This window comes from Gopherus flavomarginatus, chromosome 15 (assembly GCF_025201925.1).
Source record: "Gopherus flavomarginatus isolate rGopFla2 chromosome 15, rGopFla2.mat.asm, whole genome shotgun sequence".
Taxonomy (NCBI): domain Eukaryota; kingdom Metazoa; phylum Chordata; order Testudines; family Testudinidae; genus Gopherus; species Gopherus flavomarginatus.
The window spans coordinates 13,940,585-13,965,386 of NC_066631.1; the positions used below are offsets into that span (position 1 = coordinate 13,940,585).

The following is a 24,802-nucleotide window of genomic DNA, read 5'->3' on the forward strand; positions in this document are numbered from 1 at the left end:
TTCCTTTTCCTGTTCTTGAGAAGGGAATGTTTCTCAGCCTCAGTTTAAAGTTCAATAATGACAGCATGACCCAAACTCACTTATACTTGTTGCAACTGGGTCTGCTGAGCAGGTCACAATCTGATTACAAGAAACACCCTTGTACTTACAGCATAGACAGTGCTCAAGATAAGGGTCTGTAGGTGGGATCTGTTTTAAAGTTGTGGTTCAAAACTATGTTAAAAGAAATTCAGACTAAACAGGGCATAGAAAAAAGACCACATTTATTGATACAGCACAGTATGTATATACATACACACACACATACAGTATATATAAAAAGGTTTTATACACATTGTACAAACATTTACATACTTGCTTTGAAGAAGCATGGTTGTAAAAACTAACACTGAGAAGAAGTAAAAAACAGACCTGAAATTTGAATGAGGTAAAAAAAAACTTGAATGCTTAGAGAGAACATGCAGGCCTAAGGATGATAAAGGCCACTGAGCCATATCTCTATTTGCTGTGGGTAGGTTTAAATCCCACTTTGTCTCTGCTAATGAGGTCTGAAGGAAAGCTGATAAATAAGGGTAACTGAGTAGGTTTCTAACCTCTCTTTACTTCCGTTTCTTGGGCAATCAGAAAGGGCCACCATAGGTTTATTTTGCTAACCAGGATTGTTACAATACATAGTTTTGCTATGCAGCAAAAACCATGAGATCTGGAAGCAGATACATTTTTGCTCAATTGGAGATACGGGGAAGAAGATGAAAGACGGGACGGTAGATGGGTGAAGAATACATAGAGAAAATGCATGACCCTCTTTTGTGTTTTGATTTTCAGCAATAGGTACAGAATAAAGAAGCAAAAGAAGGCACAAACATTGGTTTTGAATTTGGATAGACTTAACCTGAAATTTTGATAAAGTTACAGGCATCCCGGCAGTACTGTGGTGAGCTAGTGTCTTAGTGAGGTCCCAGAGTTAGTAACAATATATGGAGATATCGGGCAGTGTCCAGCACTGAAACCTAGCACCTTTAAAAAACCCACAGAATATTTTTACAAATCAGTACAAAAGTATAATGAACATTAGTGACAATACAAAACAAAACAAAAACAGAAATACCAATAGACCTGGGACAAGATGCTGAAATGCAGGGGTCCAAACTCACCTTTATTACCATGGTGAAGCAGCCCCAGCAACCTGGGCACATGTCTTGAATCTGACTTTGGGAACGGTTAAAACTCCCCTTTCAAATGCTAGGGAAGTGGCCATCAATGGAATCCATTCTCAACAGTGCTGATGTCAGGAACAGCAAAGGTGGCTGTGCTGTGGGCAATATTAACACAAGGAATACCAGTGGGATCCATTTTCTAAGTGGATGGGGCCCAGATAACTTTGGAAGCATGACCCATTCCAGGCTGGCCTCTGGGATCTAAGTGCTGGAAGTGTTAATGTAGCCACTCAACAGCAGTCAGGCTGCATCCTTATTTCCAACACCAAGCTGTGATTGGGGGCCCCTGGAATCTGAAAACAGGCAACCACATGCCACAGGTCTCCTCGAGCCATTTGTGCAACCCATTGTGTCAGGTGATGGGCATAGCAGAAGGCCAGGAATGCATGTGAGGTTTCTCTGTCTGAGAGCATGACATCTTTCAGTGACAGTTGGAGACATAGGGAGATGGGAGGGCAATCTGGAGGATGCCAGCACCCTTCTGTTCATCTGAAGAAATTGGAGGAGGGTGCACAGCTGAAGAAGTCATGGCTGATCTGGCGTGGGTAACCCTCTAGCACTTTCACCTGCACTGGGTCGAACTTCCAGTAAAGCAGGCCTCTCAAGAAATAGGCAAAACCTGTGGAGGAGACAGAGGCACAGAGACAAGTGTCAAAGGAGACAGAGCAGATGCGATTTACGGGGCTCTTCATTTTCTAGCATTATTACTCCTTGTATGTATGTCCCATAGTGGACTTCATGCTCAATTTGCCAGTGGGCAAAGGGATGGCAAAGACCCACAATGAAGGATGGTTCACTAACTAGCAAAGAAGGATGAGGAGGAAGCTGGAGATGCTGCAAGCTTCATGTCCTCTCCACCCAGCTTTGTGACTCAGCAGTTGGCCTGGCTTCTGAAAGGCTGCCAACCTCTGCATAGAACAGTTGACAATAGATGTATCACTGGATGATGAGGCTGTGTGGCGTCACTGTGCTGTTTTCAGCAAGGAGCCATCTGGGAATATAGAAGACATTCCCCCAGCACCATCATATGCAGTGAAATGTCTGTAGTTCTGTCCCCTGTGTATCTTTTTCTTCCTTGAGGGTGTAACAGGAGCAGGTTTCCTTGTGCCATTCTCTTATTACTAGAGGTTTGGGGAGTCTCTCCATCTCTCCCCTTTAAAAAAAAAGCATCTGCAATGTCCTACATGTATTTCCTTTTAAGGGATAATGGTACTGTTGGGGTTTTAGTTGTTTAATCACATGATCTTCTACAGAATTGATGATAAATACCTGTTACACACCCATTGCAAGCTTAATCGGATGATCTCTGTATAAATTGTTATATCCATGTATTATATTTCTCTTATGGATGAAAATTTGCAAAATAAGTGCTTCATTGTTAATAATCCAGATTAAAATAAATGTCCAAATCCTGCTGATTCCCTTCGCACCTGAGATGCAAGAATAACCAAGAAAGCCCACACAAGAATAGGCCTCTATTCCGACGTGCACTCACCAAACTCATCCTGGAAAGCAGCATCAATCTCCTGAGGGATGCCACGCCAGTCGGCCATCCTGCGGGGGTAGATGGTCTCCACCTGGCGGGTGCTAGGGTTGAAGCGCCAGTAACTGCCTCCCTTGAAGAAGTAAATCTTGTTCTTCTCTGTCCCCCACATCAAAGCTGCCTGGACAGGAGAAGCAGATAGGCCCAGCTCCGAGATAGAAGCAGGGCCAGACACGCGTCTCTCGCCATCATAAATCCAGTACTGAGAGCCTGATGATGGGGCAAAAGAATATATAAATGACAGGAGTGACCACAAGCTATTTACTGTCTAATGACAGTATGGTGACCTGTGTGAAATGACCAGGAATCTCAGCCCGGTCCCAATGGACAGGTGCCCATGACAGAAAAACCACTAGCACAACTGGCACCCTTGCTGATGGCCATTGAGACGCCATGCATCAAATGGACAGGGGAGAATAAACTCTCATCTCACCTCTAAGCAAGGCTGACACCAGGCAGAAAAATCTACATAGCTACTGCCTTTGCTCCATCTGTATCTTGAATGAATAGATGACTTCGTTTTCTAGGCCGGTCAGCAGGGCTGCCCAGAGGCTTCAGGGGGCCTGGGGCAAAGCAATTTCGGGGGCTCCTTCCATAAAAAAAAAGTTGCAATACTATAGAATACTATATTCTCGTGGGGGCCCCTGCGGGGCCCAGGGCCTGGGGCAAATTGCCCCCCCCCCCGCCTCCCTGGGAGGCCCTGGGGGTCAGGCAGTCTGTCTAGCTTGTTACATGGTGCCCATCACTGGTGTGGGAATGCCTCCAATAATGTGACGTATACGAATACAGCAGAGAGCGGGTTAGTTTTTTAAAGCAGTTATTGTGGGTAGGCTGATGAAGAATGGGGTTTGAATTTTGCTCTGAATGTGCTGAGGGAGGTCCGAACCCTTTTACCAGCATGACATCTATGAGTCTGAGTTTTTAATCTAAACGAAGACAATATATGGGGGGCGGTGGAAATCCATGAAGCAACATTGCCAAGCATAATCCCCATCTCAGCCACACCTTGCATCTGTTTTAGTCTCCCTGCCCAAGAGCCTGAGGCTACCATGTGGGGAGAGGGAAGAAAAATGGGCCGCCTTTTATGTAGGGGAGAGAATTAAGTGAGGGGTAAGGTCTTTGGGCACTGAGAGTGTGTGCATAGTGAGTTGTGAGTGATGTGCTCTTGAAATCTAAGCCTTAAATAGAGAGAAGGCTAGATATGCAACTGCATGTGCAAACGTGTGTGCAATTATGCACCTACATTGTGCACACCAGCTACTGTTCTGGCACATACAAATGACAGACCTGTAACTGGTCATTTGCACAATCCATTATGATAACTGAATATGCAACTGCTGCAATTGCACATGCAAACTAATTTGCAGCTGCATGCACATTGTTAGAAAATGTAGGTCTAAACCAAACAGTATTGTAATGACTGAAATTAAACATCCATTTCTGTGGGACCATATATAACCGGCACTTCACGCTCCTGCTGCTGAGAGCTGTCCACATGGGGACATGAGTGATGCTGGTGCCTAAACAAACACACAAAGCAGCCCTGTTAATGTCAAACTTCGCTAGAAAGAGAAACACAGGAAGGAAAAAAAAAAAAAAATTTTTTTTTTTTGCTAATTGGAAAAAGACCAAATCAGTGGGGGAAAAAACATTTACGTTTATACTTATTGCAGTACTGTAAAGTGTGGAAAATTTAAAATTATGAAGAGTCCTTGAGAGGGTTCTTTTAATTTGTTTATTTAACTACTGGATGTAGCTGGGAATCCTCCAGCAGAAAGTATTGCTTTCTTTTAAAAACCTCACTCTGCCTATTTTCTTGTCACTCACTGAAAAACTATAGCTCCCTGGCAATGCCTCGGTTGTGGAAACACAAAACAACATACCCAGTTCTGGTTAGAACTACTTCTAAGAGAGATTGTCCAGACGATGGTGCTAAGTCTGTGGTGGAGGAAAGAAGAACCAACTGTAAACTGGTCAGTGCAAGAACCACCTTCCACGCAGTGTGTTCAGTGTCTAGCACAACAGCCCCATTCTTGGCTGACCCTTAGGCACTACCGCAATAAACATAAATAATAATGCATCTGTAAGTACTAACATGGCTCGCCCTCTGACACTTGACATCTGTACATGTGCATGTGTGTTTAAATGGGGGATCTGCATAAACGAGCAAGAAATAGTCAAAATAAAATAGACAAAAATAATGCTTTGAGTTTAGATTAAAATTGTCATCTTCAGGATTACTCCTAGACATTTCATAGTTTCTTTAAGCAACACTCCATAGCACTGCTCGAGTTAAAATCCTGCCAGTTTTAGCAGGATATAGGATAATTCTGGATGCTGAGCCATTTGATATGGTCTGTGATATACTGAGTAATGAGGCAGAGCCCCCCGCCCCCCATTGTAAGAGGGAAGAAGGTGCAGATGTTCTGCCATGGCTGCAGGAACTCATGCTAGAGTGAGAACTTTGAAAGTGCCACATGTGCTCCCTTCTTGCACCAACTTTCCTCTGATGGCTGGTGCAGAAGGCGGGTGGTCGGGCCATGGCCTTACTACTATTAGTGTTTGTCAGACTGTCGTGTGCAGGAAGCACAATGACCATGACTGGCCCCTCACACAGATTGGGGGTGGGGGGGAATGCTTCTAGTACCCCCTCTCCTTTCCCACGCAGCCGCACACACAGGCTTGCTGCAATCTAGTCCCCCAGGTGTGTAGATTCCTAAAACGTTTGCGTGTGTTTGACAAATTGCACATTTTAAAGTCCCTGCACTGAAGGAAGGGTTGTCCTATAATGCCCAGATGAACCCTAGGGCGTCACTGTACACCAGACGGCTGGGACAATAATGGAAATCGCTGCAGGTGTTGAGCCATCTTTGCCCCTGCTCAGGACTTACATTAAAGCGCCCCCTGGCCAGACCAGAGAACTGGGGCCATTGGCTTTACAAAGTAAAACTGACCAAGCGAAGGTCTCACTTGGAGAGGTGCAAATCAGGGATAGCTCCATGGAGTTTCACCAATGTAAAACCAGTCAATGCCACCTCTGATTTCAATGTCCAAGCTGAACGAGATGCAGAAATAAACAAATACCCATAGATAGTGGGAGAATTAATTCAAACTCTTCCTGTTCAATACACTAGATTTGGGAAACTCTTTTGCTTCTAAGTAACCAAGGTGAGAATATTTACCAGCTGGGCAAGGCCACTTTAAGAAGAACTGGCCTGTTCCTCTTCAGGAATTTTCATACCAAAATGATAGGCGGTAACTGTGGCCTTCACTCCTCATCTGTGAGTGAGGCACATTTTCAGAGCCGCTAGGCAGAAACTTGGAAGCAAAGTGCTCCTGTTCCAAAGGAGGAAAGTTTGACATTTGGCTTTGTCTAAAATGAAAGTGAACCCCCGCCTCCCCCCAACATCTGTTAAAATATTAAAACTAAAAAGAGAGGAAAAAACAAACAAACAAAGGGATCCTTATATTCGGGAGTGAGGTTTTGATGCTGCCAAGAACATTTTCATGCCCTAGAACCTATTGGGTTTTTGTGTCCTCCACCCCAACACAAGAGTTCAGCCTTTCTAGCCCTCTGATCCCATCTCTGTTCTCGCTTACCTTGGAAAAACCAGATATTTCCTAGGGAGTCCTCAAAGGCCGCGTCAATGGAGCTTGGAATTCCCTGCCAATGGCGAGAAGCCAGGGCCGGGTAGCCGGCCTGCAGCTTCCCATTCCTGAGCCGCCACACGTAGTGCGACTTGAAAAAGAACAGCTCCCCCCGGATGGTGGAAACGGCGTCAAAATCCGTGTCACAGGCGTCAGGCTGCACAGACTGAGAATACCGTATGCCGGTCAGCAGGTGCTGAGCTCCGAGGGGCACCCCGCCCTGTGTCAAGCTCAGGGGGCACCCCGCCCTGACCCGGCTATAGATAGTCACTGCAGACAGTAGGGTCTTTCCCAAATAAAATGTAAATCCTCCCCATGCTTCACTGATCAAGACAAGTGCTTGAATCAAGAAGCCTGGGGGTGAGGAGGAGTTTGACTGACTGCATTGCCTGTAGGAGGTTTTCCCCAGGGTGAATTGGGCTCTGTGCCTATATATAATGACTGGTTTATTAACATGACAGGTAACCTGTGCTGGCTACAGCCAGGCATTGCATGCGCAGATGCTGGGCAAGCGTCCCCACACCGCTCTCAGTTCTGCTCGGTGATGACCAATGTCAGCAGAGGTGGGTATCTTTGCACAGTGCTTTGAGATGTGCCAGTGAAAAGTGCTGTAGAAGAGCTAGGTATCGTTATTACTGCAGTCCTCAGGCCCCTACACAGCTCTGCCAACACACTCCTGCCTTGACCTTCATTGTCCCCGCAAGGAAAATCTTGGACTCCTCTTCACCAGGAACTGCCAATCATGCTAACCTAAGCCAAGCTGGGAGGTGGAAGGTGCAATCAAACCCCTTTCACTTGCCATCTAACCCAGGCCTGGTGTGACCAGCTCCCAGGGCAGTGAGATTCCCAAGGAGTCCCCCATTCTCCTTCTTCTCTTTGCTGTGGTTTCCCCAGAGCCTCACCAGGGGGTGATTCTATGAGAATAAAGTTGGGGTTGCCTTAGTACTGTTGGGGGCACTTGGCAATAGCGGCTTTGACGCAAGCATTGCTGGTCACTCACCCCCACGTTGGTGATCTCATTTGTTTCGATGTCTGGTGGGTTTGGCTCTGCCTCCTGCGTCGGGGCGGGCACTGGATCGGTCTTTGGTTTCCCATAGAGGTACTGGATGCCTTGTTTGTCGTCCTCACTCAGGCTCAGCGGGTAGCGGAAGATGTAGAAAGGAGACATCAGTGACTTGGAGACAGTAGTGTGCTGTAGGCCCAGGACGTGACCAAATTCGTGAGCAGCCACTTGCAGTAGGTCAGTCCCTACAAAGGGAAGAGGGTGCAGGGATTTTTCAGTGTGCTGGGAGACACCTAGGATGGGTAGGGCCCTCACTGTTCATTCCCTATGGTGGCACCACAAAAAGTTCAGTGCAAGAGGGAATCTGCTTTTCAGGGAAGTCCAGTTGGGTTGACCATAGTCCAAAGGGGTCTGTCGATTTGCCTCATGTCCTGTAGTGAGCACCTAAGGGGGTTGAATTCAGTACCCTCCTAGTTCCCAGCTCTTTGCTGTAGCACCAGATGCTGTGGCCTCTTTAAAGAAGGCAATCCCAGCAGCCATGCAGAGTGGTGGGGGTGGAGCTGGTTTTCCAGCCAGGGCTTTGGAACTGTGTGAGTTGAGTCACTGTGAGTATCTTCACCTTTTCCCATGTGTTAACCTGCACATACCAGCAAGTTACAATTCTGCCTCATGTCACCAGCACAGGGGCCAATGGCCCCAGCTCCCAGGAGACTCTTCCCCCTACTTCTGGAGGGAAGGTTCTGCCTTTGGCACATCTGTGGGGATCTGGCCCACAAGAAGCAGACACTAAGGCGGTGTCCAGTCAGATCAGCTTTGCACAGGGGGAGCATCATTCCTTGATTAGCAGCGAACGTGGTAGGGTTCACAGCAAGCCACCATCCAGTGGAACATCTAGTGTGAGGCAGAACTATGCCACCAGGACCATGCTGAGAACAGCAACTGTAAACAAATGCTGCCACACAGACAGCAGGGGGCGATCACCTATTGCTTTTTGGTGGTTTGTCGGGAGAGCATGAAAGGCAAAATAAACAAACCATTTCTGATGCTTTATCCAGTCCTCCCTCCCTCCCCCGACTCTAATAGATTTAAGGGAGGACATGCTTAGGCATAAACTATTTGACAGCATCTTTAAAGGGAACATAAAGGGATTCAGGCACGTAGAAACACACCCCACACTTGGGAGATCTCCTTTAGCTCCCTGCTGATCGCTTTCAGGTTTTTAAATATTTGGATAAAAGGACCTTAAAGAAATTAAGCAACAAAGACTGTGAGGAAGAGTCCTAATGTTGTTTCCTAATGAGCCCAAATGCAATTGATTCTTCCCTGGTTTCAGCCAGAAATCTCCAGGTTGCAGCCCCCTTGGAAAGAAGAGAGTCGCTGGCATGTTTAGTGCATGGGCTACTGCCCCAAAAGGGAGAAGGAGCAGCTCCCAAAGGAGGCCTGGGCATGCTGCAGAATATTCCAGTGGGATGTGGTATGAGCACCTGGGAAAGTCTGATGGCGAGGAGAAGTGAACTTGGCTTATCTGCAAATGAGCAGCCCCCCGAAATGTGTCAAGCTTGCTCAGCACTGACACAACTGAAGTGATCACATCTAGGTCGGTTGAGAATCTGGGATTTCTACCTCAGTGATTTATTAAACACTTTCGAACAATCCTGTTTAGATTGGCAGACTCCCCACTCTCTGCTGTCCAGTATTGGCATATCCGCTGTGCTCTGCTCCAACTTCATGGGGAGCTGAACAACAGCACAGCTGAAAAAAATCTTTGCATGGGAAGAGCCATTAAATTGGAAGAACATGCTAAGTGTGATTATCCCCAGTTATTACTGAAGCCACGTAAGAAAGAGAGTGAATGATGACAGAATGTGGCCTGGTCTGTTTCAGCAGCTTTTCAAGCTCTCCTCCAATACAGGATTAATGAAGAGGAATATATTAGGACATTTTTCAAATGGCTTATCTAACTTCTGAGAGAGTGATGAACATTGATTGCAGATGTTCCCAGATTCTCCCATTGCAAAACTGGTGGGAAGCACCTCAGATATTTCAAAAGTTACTGATGTTTGTTTATTATCCAGTGTTGGAGTGAGCTTGATGCTCTATAGACAAAAAGACAGTCCCTGGCCACAGGGAGTTTACAAACTGTCAGTAAAGTCAATGGGGAAAATGCCATGGACTTCAGTGGATCCAGGACTGACCCAGATAAGACAAGCTGTACAAGGAGGCCCTGAATGGGAGGTGTTAGCTTAGTTGCCCCCCCCCCCACACACACTCATTTCTTCTTCCTGTAGATCATGTTGAGGTGGAGGAGGGTGATAGATGGGAGTTATCATCTGTGCATTTTGCAGAAGAACTGAGGCCCCAGGTAGCGATCCTGATAGATCTCAAGATACTGTATGTATCTTGTGAGATGTTGTGGCATTTATCCCTGAACTACACAATGATACCAGCCTGGCTCTATTATTAAGAGAACAGTTTTGACTTGATCTGGAAATCAAGTCACTCCCTCCTATCAACCATGAGATGTTGTGTGGGGGTCAGCGTGTTCCCAAGCCAAAGTGAGAGATTGGGAGCCTGTGTTGTTTCCCTTTAGAGACGTTCAGGAAGAAAGGGTTTGGAAACAGGCGGTGGACAATGGGGGCTGGGACTGAGACCTGCCAGTTCTACAGGACTTTGGCAGAGAAACACTCCACCCCCGTGTCTGGGACTTAGGTTCCCTTATCTCTCCCTGTTTTATTTTTTAGTGGTGGCTCTTTGAGTGACCTGGTGTTAGAACCCCACTTAACTGTGATTGGAAAGAGACAAGGACATAGACCATGTGAAGTGCCCTGCTCTGCTGTGTGGACAGGCCTGTTCAGACCGCTTCTCTAGGAATTAAATGCTTTTTACATTTATCAGCAGCCTCCCCATCCCCAAACACGCACACATCCATGCCTCCATCTGAATCCACAACACACCTAAGTTGTTTCCAATGGTCCAGGTCTCATCGTAGTCAAAATGGACATCTCCCTCGCGGTGGGTCTTGGGGAAGAATGCATGTGCGAGGACGCCTCCAGGCCCGTCAAAGGGCAGGTTATCGCCATGCCAGTACCTGGAGGGCAAGACATGGCAGTTCAGTGAAATTGCACTTGGCAGCCAGGGTGAGCTTTGAGAACAGCACCTCATGCTCCCTACCACTCAACCTTGAGCCCTCCCTCGTGTCCCTGCAAACCTTGTTCTAAGTAGGGAGGCCGAACCTTCACACAAGCCCAGTGCCTTCACGCCAGGCCACAGACGCTATTAGTTTCTCATCGGTGTTTGTTCCTTCCCCTGTTCAGCTTTCATCAAGCCCATAAAATTCAGGTGAAGGCTGATCAAGCTACTAGCATTAAGACAGCACAACTGAATTGAGCAGAACACATGGAGACTTCCTAGGCCAAATCCTCAAGTCCTCACTCGAGCCAAACTCCTGTTAACTGAGGAAGCCCTGGAGAGAGGTGAACAGTGCAGAGAAGTGGAGACAAAACACACTGAACACAGCCCATATCCTCCTTTGGATGGGCTCCACAATCCCTTTTATTGGCTTTGTGCAAACATTCATGGGAGTGAAATTTTGCTCCTGCAAATATTTTGCAGAAAGTGAAGTGCAGGCCTGGAGTCAAGATTCATTTAACCAAGAAGCTAAATTTGTTTTGGGGCAAAAGGTCAGGTCATTCAATGGCGGGGTTGGGGAGAGAGAGACTGAAGAGTTGGAAGCAGCCAAAACAAACACTTGTCAGCCAGGGATCTTTGACCGCGTGGTAGCATAAATTAACCGGCGAACAATTTTCAATAATAAACAAATTAGTAAAATAAATGATTATTTGTTGTATGGTGGCACCCAATCAGGGATCAGGGCCCCAGTATGCTAGGTACTGTACATGCACATAACAAAACAATAGCTCTTGCCTAGGCAGCCTAATATCTAAATAAGAAAACCAAAGTTTGGAAACAGGACAAGGGACTAACGTCAGTGACTAAATAATTTGATGCCAATAGTAGGACCAGCTCCAGTGAGGACTGTGGGATCTGTCCTTATCACACAAAGCCCAGTGGGGGAAGAAGGGGGCATTTCCTTTTGGATTAGAACAGCTTCCCCTTCCATGCTTACCTGGTGAAATCAATAACTATGTCGGCTCGGCCCTCGTGCACTTCGGTGAAGGTTAATGGTGTCACGTCACTCCAGACTTTCAAGGCTTCCGCAATGGTCCGTCTCACTTTAGTATTCACAAGTTGCCATGGGAATCTTATAATTCTAAAAGCAGTAGATACTGTATTTAGAGGTACTGCCTATCATAAGAACATAACAGCCACACTGGGTCAGACCAATGATCCTTCTAGCCCAGTAGCCTGTCTTCCAACAGTGGCTGGTTCAGCCAGATGCTTCTGAGTGAGTGAACAGAACAGGACAATTTATCAAGTGATCCATCCCGTTGTCCAATCCCAGCTTCTAGCAGTCAGAGGTTTAGGGACACATGGGGTTGCATCCCTGATCATTTTGGCTAATAGCCATTGATGGACCTGCCCTCCATGAACTTACCTAGTTCTTTTTTCGAACCCAGTTATCCTTTTGGCCTTCACAACATACCCTAGCAATGAGTTCCACAGGTTGTCTCTGTGTTGTGTGAAGAAGTACTTCCTTACATTTGTTTTAAACCTGCTGCCTGTTAATTTCATTGGGTGACCCCGATTTGTGTGTTATGTGAAGGGGTAAATAACACTTCCTCATTCACTTTCTCCACACCATTCATGATTTTATAGACCTCTATCACATCCCCCCCTTAAGTCACCTCTTTTCCAAACTGAGGAGTTCCAGTGTATTTAATCTCTCCTCACATGGAAGCTGTTCCATAACTCTAGTCATTTTTGTTTCCCTTCTCTGTACCTTTTCCAATTCTAATCTATTTTTCTTGAGACAGGGCAACCATAACTGCATGCAGTATTCAAGGTGTGGGCACACCATGGATTTATACTGTGGCATTATCTATTCCTTTCCTAATAGTTCCTAACATTCTGTTCACTTTTTTGACTGCTGCTGCACATTGAGTGGATGTTTTCAGAGAACTGTCATCCCAACATCACACAATGGTCAGTATCAGAAAGAACAGGAGTCCTTGTGGGACCTTAGAGACTAACACATTTATTTGAGCATAAGCTTTCGTGGGCTACAGCCCACGAAAGCTTATGCTCAAATAAATGTGTTAGTCTCTAAGGTGCCACAAGGACTCCTGTTCCTTTTGCTGATACAGACGAAGGGTATGGCGACACCTGAAATTTCAAAGCGCTGCCGCAGCAGCGCTTTGAAGTGTGAGTGTAGTCAGAGCGGCAGCGCTGGGAGAGAGCTCTCCTAGCACTGCATGTAAACCACATCCTCTACGGGTGTAGCGTGCAGCGCTGGGAGCCGCGCTCCCAGCGCTGCAGCACTGATTACACTGAGGCTTTACAGCGCTGTATCTTGCAGCGCTCGGGGGGTGTTTTTTCACACCCCTGAGCACGAAAGTTGCAGCGCTGTAAAGTGCCAGTGTAGCCATGGCCTAAACAGGGCTGGTATTCTGAAAAGTGTCATCACAGGCATTAGCAGCAGCAGGGAGTGCCATCTATTGTAAAAAGGGATGCTACCCATCTTCTGTTAACATCAAAACACCTCAGCCAACATAAGCACGACCACAGCAAGCCCCACACCAGAGGAATGAATCCTGATCTCACCTGCAAATCACTGTCAGTATTAACTGCAATGGATCTGTTATCACCACAATCACCGTTAGAATGGCCATTAATGCAAATGCCATCATGTCCATCATCATTACAATCCGCACTAATTTCATCTAATGAGTCATTGAATTTCTGTCATCATTACACTGGCTGCAAATCACAATTTCATTAGACAACAGGGAATGTCCTCACCACAAATCCGACCATCAGCCTTCCATTATTACCAACAATCTGCCACACACCATTGGTTCGCCCGAGGCCATGTAAACACAGTACAGGCCCGGGGTTTGCCACAAGAAGAGGACACTCTGTCTAGTTCAGACGCAGTCTGTATAGCTCAGGTCCTAGTATACAATATACCAGGCTGAGCCCGAGGTGGTACAAGGAATCCTGCATAGGTGGTTTTGGAACAGCTTTGCAGACATGCCGTATTTTTTAGGAGGGCTTTGGAGGAGGAGAAGGAGGCTGTATGGTGAATGTGCTGGAGTGAAATGCTGCAACACTACCTAGAAGGGGGTATAATCCCTCCAGTCTACCACCACCCATAACTCTATTTGGATAGGGTGAATTAATTCTCTCTAATCTCTGCTGCAAGAGCATTTTATTCCCATGAGGTTGGTGCTTGTTGATGTCAGAAATCCCTTCCACTCCCCACCAAAACTACCATCCTGATTCCTAAGGGATTGATTCTGCAACCCTTTATCACAGTGAACAGCACATTCATGAGCTGGGGGGAGGTGCTCACACATCACTGCTCTGCAGTAGAAGTAAGGCTCCCGGAATCAGACGCTAACTCAGCATCCCTGCTGTAAACAATGACAGGATTGTCATTGCAGTGGAGAACACAGTTCAGGGAGGAGGTAGTACACTAAACATTTCTAATGTACTACTCCCTCCAGCCCAGTCATGGGCTTGGGTACAAGTCAGAGAACATTTGCCAATGACCTGGGGCACAACCTTTGACTCCTCAAAGCCTAGGAGGGGGTCCCAGCCAACCCACCCTACCAACGTTCAGTCTGGCCATCAGCACAACCACTGCCACTAATGTTACAATGTATTTATCAGTGATTATTGCAGTGATGAAGTCACCAGCAGCGTCAGCGTCATTAATGCCGCTGGTCCCTCACCCTGACAATTGCTTGCATCAGCATAATCGCTGCCAGCACCATCAATTGCTAGCCCTGCGGGGACTGTCCCCAAATCTGGAAATCCTCAGACTCCCCATTAACTCGCACTCCCCGCCCCTGACCACAATGCAAGGACACTGCGGTTAGAATGGCTACAAGTCATGCAGCACCACCACTCCCTCCGAGGAAGTTACCCTGGCCTCCATAGTGAATTTAAACAGGCTCGGTGTCTGAGTCATGTCTGGCCCAGAACAATCAGTGAGTGAGACGTCCTCCATCTAACACCTGCATAACGGAGTGAGAGAACAAACTGTCCGTGTATGGAAGAGTACCTGCACGACAGAAGCTATAGGTCTGAGATGGGTAGCTTTGCTGTTAAGGACATTCTGCTTCTCCTTTTCCTGCTAATGCACCCCTCATTTATGCCAACTCCCCAAATCCTCCCACAGATCCCTCCTGAACTGCAGTGGGCTCTGCTGGCACAGCGAGCTACAGCTTGCACCTCAAGCACTGCCTGGGGTGAATCAAGCACATCCAGATACGCTCAGCTGTGAAAGGGGGAACAGAAGAATTGCCATACTGGATTCAGACCAGTGTCCACCCAGTCCAGCATACTGGCTCCAATAATAATCAGCACCAGATGCGTCAGAGGAAAGTTCAAGAAAAACCCTACAGTAGGCAGTTATGGGATAACCTGCCCCCAGGGAAAAAGTGTCCTCCTAAGTCCTAGTAGTTAAAAGTCACCCCAAAGCTTTGCTTTATATTTTAAAATGTACTATTAGAATTCTAGCTGCTCTTGTTGCCCAGAGAAACATCTAACCCTTTTCTGAATCCTGCTAAGTTCTTGGTCTCAACAGCATCATGTGGCAGTGAGTTCCACAGTCTGATTGTGCACTGACTGCAAGTTTTGAATTTGCCACCTTTCAGTTTCATTGGCTGTCCCCTCATTCTTGTAGAATGGGCAGAGCTGGATGGAAGCAGAGGGAAGAGACATTTCTGGAAATGCTGCCTGCTCCTGGGAAACGGGAGGAGAGGGCGAACTCGGGTATAGGTATAGACCCTTTGTGTGGATTTATTTAGTGTGGTGAGGTGCTTGGATACCAGTCTAGATAGATTCCTAAACACACCTTTGCTACCACATCTCTGAGCTAGTGTATGGACATGCCTACCCTGGGTGCTCATGTATACATGGCAGTTCTCAAAGCTATGGAAAAAGCTTTCAGCTCCTAGCAGCTGGCTCATGCTGAAGGGAAATGCTGTTTCACTAACTGGGGTGCATGAGCCCCTCATATCCCACACCCCTGTAACTCTGCCCTTGGATAGTGTGGTGTTTTTAATCTCTGATGCAGCAGGATTTTTATTCCCAGGCACAATGTTGGTGCTTGTTCATATCAGCAAAGTTTTTTTCCCTCTGATGCCAGGGATAAGAGGAAGCCTTTCCACTACCCTGATTGTCTCCTGAGGCTATTGACATAGCAGCATGCCCTGCACTCCGTTAAACACATACCCAGTGAAGACATTTCTCTGGGCCCTATCAAGATGCCCAGGAGCACGGTCTCCTTTCCACATGTGCATCTTACTCCCTTAGGCTAGTAGCAGCCGCAGACGTGCACTGAGGGGAGAATATGGCACGTGATCAGCCAGCAGAACCCTGGCCCTTAAACCACATCCAGCAAGCTCCTACCTGAGAGCACATGGGGTGATTTCGGGGACACTGAGGCCATGTTTGTAAGCACTTCAATAAATGATGACTAGAATGGGCTATTTAAAATAAACGTGGAGGGAAGCCTCGGGGAGGGGAGGGTGTTGTGTGAGCATGTGGGACTGGTGCCTGGCTGGGTGTGTGGAGATGAAGGCTAGGGTGTTTAGAAGTCTGGGCAAGTGGGTGTGTAGATGAGTGTGGGTGTGTTAATGAGTGTGTGGTTATGCATGAGAGGGAAGGAGAGTGTGTGACTGCGGAGGCACACACGGGTGCTCGGAGCAGGGGGCGTGCGAGTAGTGTCGGGGGTGCTGGGGGGTGTACGTGGCTGAGGGTGTGAAGGCTGTCACGTCTATGCTGAGCATGTGTGTGAGACAGTGTGGGGCTAACCGGTGTGTGTGGAATATACTCGTCACCCCAAAGCCTTGCACCCTGTTTCTTGAACAAGTTCCCCAGCTTGGACAGGCCCGTAATGGGCAAGGCTCAGCAGGCGAAAGCACCACATGGAAATGCTCTTTTAGGAAGCAGATCCTGACCGGGACTCGCTCCCTGCTTGTGACTTTGGTTCCGGGCCTGTCTTACTTGTAGGTGAGGTCCGTCTTCTCCCAGCGTCCTCCCGACAGGACGAACCGTTTCTGCCGGTTCCGCCCATTCTGGCCATCTGGCAGGGTGGGTAGGTCTGGCACACCGCAGCGGGGTGGATTCCAGCTTGCTGCTGGCCTGTCTGTGCCCCCGGAGAAGCCCTTGATGGGGACTCCAGTCTCCATGGTATTAACCGAGGAGGAAATCCATGGATTCTGCTCCTTCCAGGCGTGGTGTTTCCGAGCCCCATCCTAGGCAAGAGACAAACAGAACTATGACCTGCGCAGATGGCAGGAGAAAGCATGGCATAGAGATAGCTACACAAACCTGTCCTCTTGCCAATGCCACAACAACCCTGCCACAGTGCTGTCCTGCTGCATTCCAGCCATTACACCGGAGACTCTCCTTCGGGTGAGGAGCCTCTGTACTTCCCACCACGCCGGGCAGCAAACCCACCCCGGTCTTGGTGCTCTCCCTCCACTGGGCTCTGCTGCTCTCCAGGCCGGGGCGCACCTGCTGCAACGCCAGTAAGCCACAGCAGCTCCTGGTCTGTGTTCCCTTGGCAGCTGGTCAGCGTGAAATGCTTTGGGCAGAACCAGACCCTCAGAAAAAGAAGGGAATTGCTAGGCAGTAAATTCTCCCACCCACGTCTTTTTCCCAGTTGGCTGCTCATTGTTGTTAACCACAAGCACACAGTGCTCGGGAAATGGTTTAATTATGCACCTCGCTCTCCCAGTGTAAAGCAGGAGACTGGGCAGCTGAACACATGGATTCAGAGGGAGAATGGGGGGCCCACACTGGTCTCTCCTATCTCCTTGTTCCCCCTTCAGCATTTTCCTATTGTTTCTAGCATCTGCACCTATCTATGGAACACGACTCCTAGCAGCCATTGCTCAGTGCACAAGCATTAGCTGTGGGATCCCCCACACTGGTGACTGAAATGAAGTGCCCCTAACCTGTGTCCTATGGCAGGAGTTCTCATCCCCCTGGCTTCACAAGAGGTGTCAGGAGTCAGGGCCACCCTGCCCATCCCATATTGCTAAATGGGAGGGAGATGGTCCCAACTAGATGGGAGAGGAGCACCAGGAGCGTGTGGGTCCTGGCATGGGAAAAGTCATGAACCACTCTTGTGTGGGGATTATGATGATACTTAACATTTTATATAGTGTTTTTCCATCAGCAGCATTAGTGCCACCAATTAACCCAGCCCTCTCCTCGGAGAGCTAACTCAGCACTACAATTCTCCATTTGACAGCAGGGTCAGCTGGGGTGCAGAGAGGGTGCCTAAAAGTAAGTGACCCACATCCACAGCACAGCCAGTGGGAGTTATATGGTGCTCAGCTGCTGTAGAAAATCCGCCTGCGTAATTCGGGTGCCCAAATGTGGACTCAGTTGCTTAATATTAGGCATCCACATTTGACCATGTTGGTCCAAGTGACGTGGCAGGGGGAAGTCAGTGTAAGAGCTGTGGATTCCTCCCTCCCAGCCCTACGTTCAGCCTATTTCACCACCTGTCTTAGTCACTGCATGGCCTGCTCCATCCCTGGCAGCCCTGCTGGGCTAGGACATGGCTAAGAATTTATAGTTGATGTACTTCCAGTAGGTTACAAAGCCCACTGGCGTCACGGGAGCATCCAGCAAACTCCTTCGCTGCTGTGACTCGTGGATTCTTCCCTCCAGGGGCAATTACCTGGTATGGGAGATGTCCCTTGGGTCACGTTAGAAGCAAGACAGATGGGGCACAATGCTGAGGTGAGGGAAGGTCCCTTTATCCTGAAGGGATCAGGGTCCTTGGAGCCTCTAGGCTCTGCCCTGCTCATTTGTTTCCTTTACTTCTCTAGTTTCCTGTGACTTAAATGGGACCTCTCTGTGCTGACAGACTCATACAACCCCACCTCTCGGGTGCCAGCAGACAGGCCAGCCCCCTGCATCACCCAGCCAGGGACCTTACAGTCACCATGGCGCAATGCTGGCTGGTTTGCTACGGATGGAGCTGCAGTTTAATCCCAAGAACTGCCATCTCTCTGTTCCAGCACAGTAGTTCCATTCATGTGGGCTGTAATGAAGTGTGAAGCCCTTGGCATTAATTCGGCTATCACGGCTAACATCTATATCACAGCACTGGGCCCTCCGGACGGGCGGCAAGGACGGACACAGGAACTTGGCAAGTCACAGGAAGGCACATGGTAAACTCGCCACTCATTGCTAGCATTACTCCACCAGCCCATCCTGCCCTATCGCAGACAGCCAGACGCTCCTCTAGCTCGGCGGCGATCACCTCCTGCGGTCCTTGCCTGAGAAACCAGACTCGGTCCTCACACTGAGCTACTCAATCTTACATCCCAAAGCGCTCTGCAGGCCACAGCAATCGCCCCATCCACCAGCTCTGGGAGGATGAACAGCACGTAGGCCCAACCACCAAGAACAAGTCAAGCTTTTAGATGGTTTAGGACAAAGAGGAGGCAGGGATGCAGGTGCGGCCTGTCCTGATCTGTCTCCTGGGCACTCCTCTCACACCAGTAGCTCACAAGAGCAGAGCCTTCTGGAATAAGAGGTACCCAGACTTTTACAGCAAGGCTGGTAACAAGAGCTGTCAGTGTATCGCTGTGCTGCTCACCGGGGATGCATGCTAAGGACTCTGAGGCTGAGTCCAGGGCAATCCCAGACTGACGGGGCTCTCTCCGTCAGGCTGCACTAGCTAAAGGGGGCTCACCTCAGACACCAGGGCAGGACCTGCTACGCAGCAAGAACAGCTAGAGATGGAGATGTCTGGATTCTGCAGACCCAGAAGGGACCTGCAAGGAGCATCCGCAGGACTGGTGCAAAGGACAAGTGCAAGGAAGCCAGTGAATTGCACAAGAGAGATGAGCCCTAGTGGTGGGTGAGGAGTGGCCTCTGGCCTCAGGGCCCCTCGTGACTGCAGGACAGTTGACAGAGTTGTGCATGTGCAGTCCTGGGCTTGTTTGACTAAAGAGGGACCCACAAAGGAGTTTTACCTAACTGGGCTTGTGCCCTTCTGACATACAGAGAAGGCCTGGAATTTTTCCCACCTGCTTGTTTTTTTTTTTTATTAACCTGAGAAGTATTAGGATCATCCCCCCTGGTTTGGCCTGGCTTTGCTGGAGGAGCTGGTAGGTCTCCTGCTGGTAGGATCTTGTTAGTTCCACTGGTGCAAGTGCTGGTGGACATGGGTGGCGGATGGAGCCCCCCTTCAGGGAGGCTAGCACCCGCACCTCACTCCTTCTTCATGAGGACCTCCCTGAGAAGCCCTGACACCCTTGCCCTGTGACTGGAAGACCCCCAGGCCAGCTGGGGCCCCTGAGCTCCCTTGCCCCCTCCCCATGGCTGAAGGAGCCCTGGGCTGGCTGGAGCCCCCCAGCCATACCGTGGCTCCCCTCCTGAGATCCCAAGCCACTCTGTGAGCTCTTCCAAAGAACTTGAGCTCCGCAGTTGTGGCCACTGATTGCGGAGTTCGCAGGGAAGCTTTTGCTTATTATTATGCACCATACAGGATCCAGGGTGGCTGAGGGGGCAGTATGTGTTATTCAGCTTCCTGGGTTCATCAGTAATCTCCCTGGAGTCCAGGGATATCATTGATGAACCCAGGAAGCTGAGTAGCACATACCGCCTCCTCAGTCGCCCCGGATCCTGCATGGTGCATAATAATAAGCAAAAGCTTCCCTGCAATCAGCGGCCGCAACTGTGCCAAGGGAGGCTTAGCCTGCCCTGGCCTATTATACTCGCTGCCTATGCTGGTGGAGGCGATCATCCTGCCCTGGGCTGGGTGGTGGTAGAAATACCTGTGCCCTGTCTACATTAATGGTCAGAAGATGCACATTGGCGCCGGTCCAGAGACAAAGGCGAGGCAGTTTGTTTCTCTCCTATTCCGGGGCTGATTTGGCTAAACCTGTGCCCGTTGCAATGGGCCATTGCAGCTATTCAGAGCCACTGGACCTCTGGGCTTGCCCCAGCTCTGACCTCACCCCAACCTGTCCCCTGGGCACCTCTGCCAGGCCTCAGAGCACCCTGCACGGCTGAGCGAGGGAGGCCAGAAGAGCAGCACAGAGCTGGCTCTGCACACAGTATACAGGCCCTTCTGCTGGGCGAGTTTCTACCCATCCTGTGACTCCCTCTGCACCAGAATAGATGGTGCAGAGACACTTAACTGCCGCAGCCAATCTGTTCCATCACTGTCGCCATCGCTGGAGCTGCCTGAGTGTTAGCACATCCATAGGAAATTCCCTGGACACCACTGGCATTAGCCACAGCCAGACACGCAAAGCCACCCAGGGGCTGGCTGAGAGGCTGATGCCATTTGCCATGGAATTCTCTGGAGACTTTTCTAGCCAGAGATATGAACCTACTTGGCTGGACTCATCTCTCTGGTCACCAGAGACACATCCCTGGCCTGGAGCCTTTCAAGCTGAGAGAGGTGGCTCAGGAAGCATGCCCTGCTTGTAAATGTTGGATTCCACCCGCTACTGCACTGAAACCATGTGCCAGGCAGTATGGGCTCAATCAGGCTCGCTCTGCGCCCTGGAGCAGGGATGGGGTAGAAGACCTGGCTCTTGGCTTTAATGTCACCACAGCTCCTCTTCTGTAAACCGTGATTGCTCCTCCTGACCTGCAGCTCCATTAGGAGCGCGCGCTGGGGCTGGAATGCTGCTGCCAAAGCCTTTCTTGGCGGCTTGGCTTTCGCTAAGAAAAGCATTAGCTACTTAGCGGTGCCAGTGGCTTCCCTCCCCCTCCCTGATCTGGAGGGGAGATAAAATTCCAGTGGACCAAAATGAAAAAAAGAGAAACCATCCCCGCTGAGGAGCAAAGCTGCTCCTGGAGCCTGTGAAGGTGGAGCCTGGGACCACGGAAATCAGCACCGTCTGGGGAAGGGAGTACCATGCATCGCTCTCAAGCAATGCCCGCCAGTGAGTGTCACGATCCTCCCTCCCCTGGGGCTGCTGGCAGCTGGAGGGATTGTGAGACCCTTCCTCTGCCTGGGGGAGTGCATTACTCCACCAATGGTCTCCCGGCTACCCATGGGGTAGGCTGCTTCTCACTATCAGGGTGGCCCTATGAATCTGTCCTGCTCAGGACAAGGAGAGAGGATTTATGCAGCTAATTCTCACTGGCTTTTATACAACCTTCCAAACCCTCCCAGGGAGCACAGACAAGAGCCTGCTAAGAAGGAGATATTCACTGCCTGGGGTTTGCGAATGGATGTCTCCTAGCCAAAGGAACGAGGCAAAGGATTTGCAATATGGAGTTCGGGTGACTATCCAGCTGTATATCCCATACTGGTGAAAGCCCTGAGTAAAAGCCCCGGGGACACTAATGAGCCAAGGTCTCTGCCTTCCATAGGTATTGCTCTTGTGGGGCAAGCTGCAATGAACACATACAGGGCTAAGCAGCACATTGGGAGGGTGGCCTCTGAAAAATGAACAGATTCCCAGCAGACAGTTAACTGCGAAACTCCAACCCGGAATGAGAGGGGGAAAGGTCTGATCCCATGGGGGAGCAGACAGCCCTGCAAGGAACAGACTGCCTGCTCCGTTCTCCCAGGCTTTGCACCGACATCATCACGTGCACACTGGCCCATTGCAGAACATGACAGACATCACATGAGGCCACATGGAAAACAGCCAGGCTCCCCAGTCAGTGACCCATCCACATTCATGAGATACAGTGGACCCTTAACCTCTCCAGTTAGGGGCAGGGCAATTGTCCCGGAGCTGGCATGTAGCAGTCAAATGCCATGTCTGGAAGGAGGTGGCAAACAGGGCAGCCCAGCCACAGAAACCAGAGCAGCAGCAAAGCAGGACATTTTCTGTCAACAAAAAAATTAACAATGAGGCTGCTGGTGTGCAAAGCCCGCTGCCCGTCCTGCTGACCAACACCCTCTCATTGGTGTCTTGTCTTCTACTTAGGGGCAGTGTTCATTGCTTTGTTCTGCGTTTGTACAGCACCTTGCACAATGGACCCTGGGCCATGACAGAGGTACCCAGGTGCCACAACAACACAGATACCACATTGACATCCTTGTTCCCAGCCAGCGGGGAGGGGCTAACTATGCTGCAGTCCTGGCTTAGAGCAGTTTAATTTTGGATATGACTCCTACTGGGGGGGCTACAGCCAGCCCTGCAGGGGAACAGCCTCAGCTGGGTTCTCCCATCACTTACATTTGTGATCCCACCTTCGAGGTGGAAAACCCAGTGACTCGCCCTTCTCCAAGGAACCTGAGAGCTCTCCTGCTGCCTGACCTCTCTACTGGCCTTTCTGACATACTTCACCTCCTGGCATGGACAACTCTGACAGTTAGGAAGCTTTTTTTAATGTCTAACCTAAATCTCCCTGACTGCAATTTAAGCCCATTGCTTCATGTCCTGTCCTCAGTGGTTAAGGAGAACAATTTATCTCCCTCCTCTTGATAACCTTTTAGGTACTTGAAGATGTTATCATGTTAGTCTTCTCTTCTCCAGACCAAACAAACCCAACTGGTTTTCAATCTTCCCTCATAGGTCATGTTTTCTAGACCTTTAATCATTTTTGTTGTTCTCCTCTGGACTTTCTCCAATTTATCCACATCTTTCCTTAAGTCCAGCACTCAGAACTGGACACAATACTCCAGTTGAGGCCGTATCCGTGCGGAACATATTGGAAGAATTACTTCTCATGTCTTGCTCACAGTACTTCTGATAATACATCCCAGAATGACGTTTGCTTTTTTTGCAACAGTGTTACATTGTTGACTCCTATTTAGTTTATGATCCACTATAACCCCCACATCTTTTTCTGCAGTTCTCTTTCCTAGGCAGTGTGGTTGTAGCCATGGTTGGCCCCAGGATATTAGGTGGGTGAGGTAATCTTTTATTGAATCAACTTCTGTTGATGAAAGACACAAGTATTCAAGCTCCACTGCTACAATGATCAACACCACCCCCCCAACCACATCTTTCACAATCCAGGGGTCCTGCACAAGCCTATCAACATGTGGTGTACCTTGTCCAGTGCACTAAATATCCTAATAGCACTATGTAGGTGAAACCAGACAATCACTGCACTCACCAATGAACTCACACAGGAAAACGATGAAAAACAAACCACCACCTCACCCGTGGGTGAACATTTTTCACAAAGCGATCACTCTGTCTCCGACCCATCAGGCCTCATCCTTGCAGGGAACCTGCACAGCACTTCTAAAGAAAAACCCGGGAGCTTGAATTCATAACTTCACTAGACGCTAAAAATCATGGACTGACTAGAGACACTGGATTTATGGCTTATTACAGCAATCGATAACCCACTAACAACCTCCCGCATCTGCTTCTCCCCCTCCTTTCTTCCCTAGGACTGGAGGGGTGTTAACAGGCCACACCACCTTGAACGGTCCCTTGAAAGATGTGTTAACTACTTGGACTAAAAAAAAATCTGTTCCATCTTGTATTTAGCTGTGACACTCGGCATAAATATCCCAGACCTGAAGAGCTCTGTATAAGCTTGAACACTTGTCTCCCCCGAGTGTCCTCTGGCCCCGACTTGCTTCCAGGTGGGAGCAGAGAATCCCTGTCTCTCCCCTGCAGCTCCATGCTACCTCCCTGCAGCAACTGCTGCCGCAGGGTCCTAGTGCCCCCCATGCGGTTCTGCAGACCTGAACTCCCAACATTCTCAGGACACATGCCGATCCCTAGTGGCCACTGCTGACATCCAGCACCTCCGTCCTCTTTTAACCTGTGAGTCCCTCTCTGGATTGGAACTGGACTGGAACCAAAGACCATCTTGGAAGCAACATTACCAGCCCAAGCAGTCAAAAACCATGAGTTAGACCCTCCCTAAAAATCACAGGCTCTATCGCCGCTGCTTCATTCATTCTTTGGCGGCAATTCGGCAGCAGGCCCTTCCCTCCAAGAGGGACTGAGGGACCTGCCGCCGAATTGCCACTGAAGAGCCGGCCCTGGGGGAGGGCGTAACTTTATATTCTTGCCTCGGGCGCAAAAATACCTAGTTATGGCTCCGCTGGTTGGTCTATATTTCCCTGGATTGTCCTCATTTCTGTTTATAAACCAGTAATATATTTGCCCTTTTCTAGTGCTTCTGTGTCACAGTGCTCATCGAAGTACCTGTGTGGAGCATGCAGAGCTCAGCCCTCTGGGATAACCAGTTCAAAGCAATTCCCTCTGTCATGTCACTCCTCATTTTATGGGCTTCGTCGTGGCACAGATGCTGCTCGGTAGCCACAAGAGATTTGTAGTTCACTGATCCCTT

General features: G+C 49.1%; 1 protein-coding gene across 2 annotated transcripts in view; it reads right to left on the bottom strand.

Moving 5' to 3' along the window:
- Positions 1–246: 246 nt before the first annotated feature.
- The window catches only part of MMP11 (matrix metallopeptidase 11), a 31,450-nt gene continuing 6,894 nt past the window's right edge, over positions 247–24,802 (bottom strand). Inside the window, exons 2-8 of one of the 2 annotated variants that reach the window (XM_050924494.1) lie at positions 16,547–16,797; positions 11,538–11,681; positions 10,366–10,499; positions 7,409–7,656; positions 6,361–6,574; positions 2,713–2,970; positions 247–1,836 (exon numbers count right to left, since the gene is read on the bottom strand). In XM_050924494.1, the coding sequence (XP_050780451.1) occupies positions 1,703–1,836; positions 2,713–2,970; positions 6,361–6,574; positions 7,409–7,656; positions 10,366–10,499; positions 11,538–11,681; positions 16,547–16,797 (1,383 nt within the window). In that variant the 3' untranslated portion in view covers positions 247–1,702. Of the gene's footprint in view, positions 1,837–2,712; positions 4,699–6,360; positions 6,575–7,408; positions 7,657–10,365; positions 10,500–11,537; positions 11,682–16,546; positions 16,798–24,802 lie in introns of those variants that run through there. The other variant, XM_050924495.1, reaches the window with a different exon arrangement.